General features: G+C 39.8%; 1 protein-coding gene across 2 annotated transcripts in view; it reads right to left on the bottom strand.

The window, feature by feature from the left end:
- Positions 1-1,526: 1,526 nt before the first annotated feature.
- The window catches only part of exoc3 (exocyst complex component 3), a 19,107-nt gene continuing 12,862 nt past the window's right edge, over positions 1,527-7,771 (bottom strand). The window contains exons 13-16 of one of the 2 annotated variants that reach the window (XM_083928777.1): positions 5,817-5,939; positions 4,249-4,410; positions 3,849-3,970; positions 1,527-2,076 (exon numbers count right to left, since the gene is read on the bottom strand). In XM_083928777.1, coding sequence (XP_083784903.1) covers positions 1,872-2,076; positions 3,849-3,970; positions 4,249-4,410; positions 5,817-5,939 — 612 coding nt within the window. In that variant the 3' untranslated portion in view covers positions 1,527-1,871. The remainder of the gene's footprint in view (positions 2,077-3,848; positions 3,971-4,248; positions 4,411-5,816; positions 5,940-7,771) is intronic. The other variant, XM_083928778.1, reaches the window with a different exon arrangement.

Genomic DNA, 7,771 nt, shown 5'->3' on the forward strand with positions numbered 1-7,771 from the left:
ACTACAGACTAAAACTGTTGAGCCAACAAAAACTCAACAGTACAATGACATTTGTTATTAATGCATATCTCAACTCAGTGCTCATCTGTGCTGCAGATGCTCACCTATAACTGTCTGTCTGTAAAAACATGTCATCTGTACATTTACATTCCTAATATTACCTTTAACATTTATTTATTGCCATAATTTAAAATCTTGCTTACCTCTTCTCATCTATTGGCTGTTATTAAAGCATGCGCATTACCGCCACCAGCTGGACACAAAGAGAACCATACATACATAGGATAACATTAGTAAATAGCTTTCAATCTAATTTTCTTTTTCAGGAAATACCGATTAACACTTGACTGATTTGATCATCTCTGACAGAGCATATCCTGTCATTCGTGAGTGTGATAACATGAGTCCCACAGGCAGTTCCAGTTGACAGACACGTCCCTGGCTGTCCCCGGCTCAGCACCTTGGAGAGCAACCGTGACATCATTTAATGTAGATTGATTTACCTTCAAAGCATGTCATGTAAAGTTAGACTGTGACTGCATTTCGTATAGCTAGGCCTACACAGATAGAGCCTTACTGAACTTTACAACTCTTTTCCCACAGCATTCCATCATTATTGTGCATCGGTTTGATGTCCATTTTAGAATAGGGAAACAATGATTAAATTCACTGATAAATACATACAAGGTTGTGCTGCTGTGATAAACTTGATGCTTTATGTATAACTTACTTGGAAACAGATGTTTTCATGTGTGCTGTGTGACATTTTGAGAACAAAATATCGTGTTTCTGCAAATTAAATCTCTGGTGCAAAAATGAAAACATTCATAAAATACTGCAAATGATCTTCCTGAGCTCAGCAGGAGAGCAGGCGCTTAAGACTGTGAGAGGATGCAGGGATGCTCCTGAACCTTCCACTCAGCTACACGGCTGTTTTAGTAGTTATCAGTTCAATTTCACCCATTAACTGAACACCCTCAATCCAACATATCAACATTACTATCACTTCTTCACTGCTTTTTTTTTTTTATCCTTCCCATTTCCCGTTTCATCACATATGTAACACACTTCCTGTTGTACACACTAAGGCTTTATGGAATTTGTCATGAAGCAGGGTCCTACAGGGCTGTTAAGTCTGACGTAACGCTATTTCAAATCAGGATTTCCCGGTCCAAACCCTCCGTCACTCAAAACAGATAACAATGGCCGAAACTGTGAACAATTACGATTACTTCTTTCTTCAGTGACACTTTTTAATCGTTAGGAAAGCATTAAAATGACAATAACACTGTTTTTCTTTTACTCAGTTCTGCTCAAACAACAGGGAATGCAGCACTGTGGCACTCTAGAAGTACAAGGCTTGGACCAAGAAATCGCATTTTAGGGCTCAAATGACTTAAAAGCTGGATAATATTAGGGTCTGTTTGATGTAATTTATCCTCCTGGCTTTTATTTCCACTAACTCACTAGTTATTAACCACTTATTAGTACCCACTAACCCAGTGAGCATGCGTCAGTGCATCGAGAAATAAAGAGGAACTTGTTTGGAAATACAGTAGCAGTGCAGAAGCAGCAGGATGAGGAGGAAGACAACATAAAAGAAGGGAGAGGAGAAGGAAAGGCATCCTGTGATGCTTCAAACTCTAACTGATAGTCATACCACACATTACTACTATAATTGTTTATTTTGTTGAAGCAGACGTGTGATCAAAGTGACAATAAAAACAGAAAATAAAGGCTGGGGACAGAAAACACAGCAAGCTGCATTAAACAATTAAAAATGACTGAGTGTCTGGAAAAAGAAAGAATTTTTGCTTATGAAATCACGTCTGAAAGTGCTGAAGGTGGGAATAGTGTCACATTTATCTGCTTTATTTGAGCAGCTTTGCAGTTGCCATGGAGGTCATGGTAGTCATGGTCGTCATGGTGATGGTGGGCACACTGATGTCTTTGAAGATGGGCTGTGTGACAGCAGAGTAGGGTACTTTGTTCTCGCTGAGAGTCCCAATGATCATCTGGCGCATATCCCTGCTGGCATCACCACGCACTGCCAGCAACGCCTGGATGTGTTCCTCCCTACGGAGAGCAGGAGGGACAATACACTTTAAGCAACATGCCAAGAACCCGCATTATGATTAGTACTTGATCACCCAGAAAGCAGAGTAGGGATGTCACATCAAGTTGCGGTGCAAAGTCGATGCCAGAATTCTGAAAACGTGCCTTATTTTCTACAGTACAGAAGGTACTGTAGGTACCAGGTAGGGCTGGGTATTGCCACTGGTTTCCTGAATTGATCTGTTTCCTATTCACAAGGTCCTGAGTCGAACCCATTTTCCATTTGATTCGATTCGATTAGGGCTTCCCTTATAAAACCAGTTTTGCCTGGATATGACAGATTCTCAGGGAGCAAATGCTGTAGAGAAAGAATTGAGCCCAAAGCAGCTGCATTAATGTATTCTATATTTAACATGAACACACTACAGCACTCAACATAATAAAGTGCAGAATCTACAGTCTGTAAGTACTGAGTGACATTTTCACTTACAGTATATCTTGAGGTCAGAGGTCTAGGAACCCTTTTGAAAATGGACATGCCAGATTTTCCCTCCCCAAAATGTAGACTAACTTTGGAGTGTTATCCCTTCCTAACAAGTTATCATGAAATGGTTTTTACCGATTGATTCATTATGGCTTCTAGTTTCATATGATACCAAAAAAGATATTCGGTGTTGGATAATTTAAATGAAGTTCAACAGCAGACTAGTGTCCTAGTGCTGCCAAAGAAAAAGAACATCTACCAGCACAGAAGAACAGTGAATAGCCCCTCATCTCTCCCCGCCCTTACTCTGACGGCTGACCGCAGTTCATCTTCTGCTTAAATCTACTTCAACGCTTCCACAAGTTCACCTGGAACTCGAGTCCGTTTATCGCTGTCGTTGTTTTTCACATAGAGCAGGGCTACTCAATTGGCGGCCCCCGGGCCAGATCCGGCCAGCGAGGAGGTTTTTTCTGGCCCTTTGAGTAGAAGCCTATGTGAAAAAGTCATTCATGGCTGTAGTGGCCGATGTTGACTGCTGTCCACTCTCGCTTCGGTTTCATATGTGCTTGTAAGCCTACATACTGTTGATTCAAAATTTTAATAACTTTTAATATGTTTCATGTGTACAAATCTCAGTTGATAGAGCAACTAGTAACTGAAGTAACCAGATAAATGTAGTGCAGTAAAAAGTAGAATATTTCCACTGATTTATAGTGGAGTAGAAGTATAAAGTAGCATGTAAATAAAATGCTCAAGTAAAGGACAAGAGCCTCAAACTTGAACTTTCCAAAAATTGAGTGAAAACCTCTGGTTAAAAGGTGTGTTCATTTAACAAGGATTCTTTTTTGACATGGTTGCCCTTTAAGTTGGCCTATTACCACTTGTTTTGATCAGCTGTTATGCTGTTGCACTTTGAGGCCTATTGTACTATTAACATTGGTAAAATAAAGACAATATATGCACCCCTTTATCGCTGCATTGTTTTACAATATCCATTAATGTGATGCTCATATTTTTACGGCCCTTCATTTGGATCATTTTCGTCAACCGGCCTCAATTCCAAATGAATTGAATAGCCGTGACATAGAGCCTTAACGTTAGCTAGGATAGCTGACATTATCGCTTTTGTCACACCTGCTTAACATCGGTTAAATTAATTTTAACCAGCCTGGCTCTATGTGACAAAAAATGTCAGAGACGCACAGAGCTGATTTCCTACTGGCTGTTTGGGAGATCCAAATGAACTCATGTAAGATATTATGCCTTGAATAGCATGCAGGTGTGTGTGTGTGTGTGTGTGTGTGTGTACCTGATGTCAGGGTATTTGGACACCAGAGTGGTGACCTCCAGGAACAGCAGCGTGGGGTCAGTCAGCTTGAACACTTCAGCGATGGCAGCGATGGCCCCACAAAGCCGATCTGTATCTTCACCCTGCACCCATTAATCAACCAGAGTTAGGCGTGCACCTCCAGCCTTCAAGAGAGCTTTCATTACCACACCAACTGTTACACCATGTCTACACCATCCAAGCAGTGTGTACACTGGATCTATTCAGCCAGTGCTGCTGTGCACCAGAAAGGGTTTTGACGGTGTTGCTATCGGTTTTAGGGGTTTGTTGAATTCAACACAGCAGTTCATTGTTAGTTCCAATGCTGGTAGGGAAAGTGAACAATGTTGCAGTAAAGAGAAACCATTATATGTGAACTCACAGCAGCCAGTTTCCTGAAGAGGAACTTGAACTGATCGGCCTCCTTGATCATCCTCTCAGCTCCCTCTCTCCTCTCATCAGCGTTTTTAAAGGTGATCCTCTTCTGCATCACTGCTTTAATGTACTCCACCACGACCCTGCGCAGGGCTTCGCTCGTCATCTCCTGCACACACCAAAGCAAACATTTAACTACACTATACTAATAATCTCTAGGTTAGAAATCCAAGATGGATCCACTATAATCTTGAACTGGCCTCAGAACGTAAAGGACCAAGATCTAAGATCTCATCCAGAGCATTAACCCACACTCCAGTAAAAACTTCAGGAATTCTGAGCTCAAAATAGTCTTTAGAGACGATTAATAGGACTCCATCTTAAATCTGATACACACATCGTCTACTTCTGCTAAGCACGGTTTAATCCAACTGAAGGAGGTACATAGAGCTCACGTCACTAAGGTAGAGGTCAGCCGGCAGACCTCTTGCACATGTTCTGGCTATGTCCGAACCTCTCCACCTTTTGGATACGTTTTTTTAAAGCTTTTAGTGAGATGTTTGGGACCCAGTTGGATCCTGATCCGATCTGTGCCCACTTTGGTCTAACACCACTCGGGCTGTCTTACCAGCTAAAGCCTATGTCACTCTAGCCTTTCCCACACTCCTTGTGAGGCGTTTGGTCCTTTTCAGATGGCAACAACAAGCTCCTCCATCCTTTTCTCACTGGGTCAATGATGTTATGCACTTCTTAAAGCTAGAAATAATCTAATACACACTCAAGACATCCTCTTAATCTTCAAAATATGGAGGCCTCTTGACAACGAATAGGGTGGACCGCACGCACAATTGATCACAGCAGTGGACAATCCCCCCTCCTTTTTAAAAAAAAAAATCTAATTTTATGAATTAATTTCTTTATTTTTAGTCTTTATTATTCTGTTTTGATATTTCCCTTTCTCTTGATTCTTGTTTTCTTAATCCCAAAGTGTTCTTTATATCCTGTAAACCTGAGTGGGGGGTAAACCCACTGTGTCAATGTATCCGCTAAACAATTCTCTTCTACATGTTCAAGATGAATGTAGACATTGAAGTGATGTGCATATGTTCTGTATTTTTCATCTCTGTGGGAAAATAATTATTAAAAACCCCAAAAACATATTTACAAAAAAAAAAAAATCCAAGATGACCTCAGGCAGTAGGCAATTTTGGGGACTGACTTGGTTAGTTTTTTCCTCTGCGACTAGCAAACCACCCCATGAACTACTCTTTTGGTTCTTTAACTTTTTTTTAAATGCTAAAGATAACTGCAACTATCCAAGCGTGTGTGTCTGTTATAACACCAGGACCAGGTCGAGTGTCTGAACTACTAAATTCGTTTCATTGGGTAAAGTAAAGAGAACGGTGTCGTTAGCCTACCGGTTACAAACCAGCTGGGCAGTGAAAGACAAGCTAACGTGCTGATGGAGTCAGTGTTTTTAGGTGAGCTAAACCCTTTTGTTTTGCAAAATGACCCTCACAGGGTTCATAGCTATAAGACTGTGAGAATATGAGACATTTCCATTACGTTTCATACCTGATTGAAGGGTTTCTTGATCTTGTTGAAGTCATTGAAGTAGTCCTCCACTGTCACACAGATGGTGTCCACAGCATGAGAGCCACTCAGCCACTTCCTGGTCAGCAGCTCATTCAGGTGATGCTGGTCAACATTTCAAAAACCAAGGCTGTTCAATGCATCAGAGCTTTTTGATAATCAGAAGAATTTCCTTAATTAGTTCCTTTCCTTTTTTATTGTTGATTATAATGAACAGCTAAAGGCATTTATTATTTATCAGTTACTTAGTACTTATATGCTGACCTACTAAAAAACAAAACAATGGGCAACAGTGCAGTGAGAAGATATATAAGTGAGATATATTTTTTTGTAGTTTTAGACGATGTGTTTTACTGTGAAGCAATAATTAGCAAAAAAGATAAAAAAACGGATAGTTCATTCTGTGGTGTTAACACCAACAATACAATAGAGTAGTTATTTGAGCCATTGACACACTTAACACCACTGATAGATATGTACTTGATGGAACTCAAGAGGTCAGAGCTGCCACAGCTGATCATCTATCAAATCCTGAACGATAACAAATAACAGTATTTAACAATATTTCAAATTAAATGAAGTATTAATAATTTATTCTATAATTTTGATCTCCAGTGTATTTCCTACCACACACACTCTGTTGATGGCAATGGAATTGTTTACAGCAAGTACCAGTAACTGATCCAGAGTAAAACACTTTGTAAATGGATGATACAATTTGTGATAGCATTTGGCAGCACAAATCCAATTAAACTCACGGACCGCCAAACTAAAATACAGGGGTGAAAGGGGTGAAAGGGGTGAAAAGGGTGAGAAGGGTGAGAAGGGTGAGAAGGGTGAAAAGGGCAAAAAGGGTGAGAAGGGTGCGGGGTCGGGGGGCATGGTCCCACTGGGAGAAAATTTAGAATATTATTTAAAAGCACCAATCTGATGCATTTTAAGAGAAAAATTAATCAGCATGAATAAATAGTATCTATCAATACATGGTCACATTATGGGATATAAGAAATGAGACTGACAACTTCTCTCATGAAATGCACAACAGCACAACTTTAACAGCGCAATCTGCCGCAGAATGAAACTAGCAAGCCCTTTAAGGAGTGTTTGGAAAAGATGAATATGGGTCTGAAGGGGCAGGGATTAGCCTGGTGTAACCAGTGTCTCCATGGATGCCTTATTGATATTTCACCGGAGGTTTCTGTCATCTCTCCTGCTGTGTTAGCTAACGTTCTGTGTCAATGACAGGATGCCTCTTTCAGCAGCTTTAATTCTTCATGTAAAATATTACCTGTAGCTAACGTTAAGCCTGTGTCAACAGTTATTATTGAAATAATTGAAACCATCACTCACCAAATTCAGTCAGGTAACTACAACTCAAAACGTCAAACTACCACGTCTAGCTGGATAACAAAAGGGATATACAAAATATGTTTTTCTTTATAATATTATCTTCTTCTTCTCCTTTTTTGCGCAATAACTTTATCCATCACTTAAGTGCATCTATTTAATCTTGCTGCTCATTTCTGTCATATACAGTCATGCATATTTGATCTTATACATTTCCTCTACATTTAACTCATCTGATTTAATTTGCTGTGAATTTGATGTGGCCTGTATTCTTACATCTACCTCATATATATTTGACTAAGACTTTATTGTTTACTGTTTATTGTTTAGTTTTTTTTATATACTTTCTGTATTTATTTAGCTAAGAGTTTATTGGTTATCTTATACTTTATTTTTTTTAACCTCCTTTGTGTTTTTGTACTTCCTTGCGGGAGTCATCCCAAGGGACCAATAAAGAGAAGTCTAAGTCTAAGTCTATGGGTAAAGTGCCCCTTTATAGTTCTAATCCATAGGAATTGAGATTTGTTGTTTCTAGCGGCTGTTCAGCGCTAAGATGTAATTCTCACTCTGCGCTGCATTTGATTTTAGCG

Source organism: Echiichthys vipera (assembly GCF_963691815.1).
Source record: "Echiichthys vipera genome assembly, chromosome: 15".
Classification (NCBI taxonomy): domain Eukaryota; kingdom Metazoa; phylum Chordata; class Actinopteri; order Perciformes; family Trachinidae; genus Echiichthys; species Echiichthys vipera.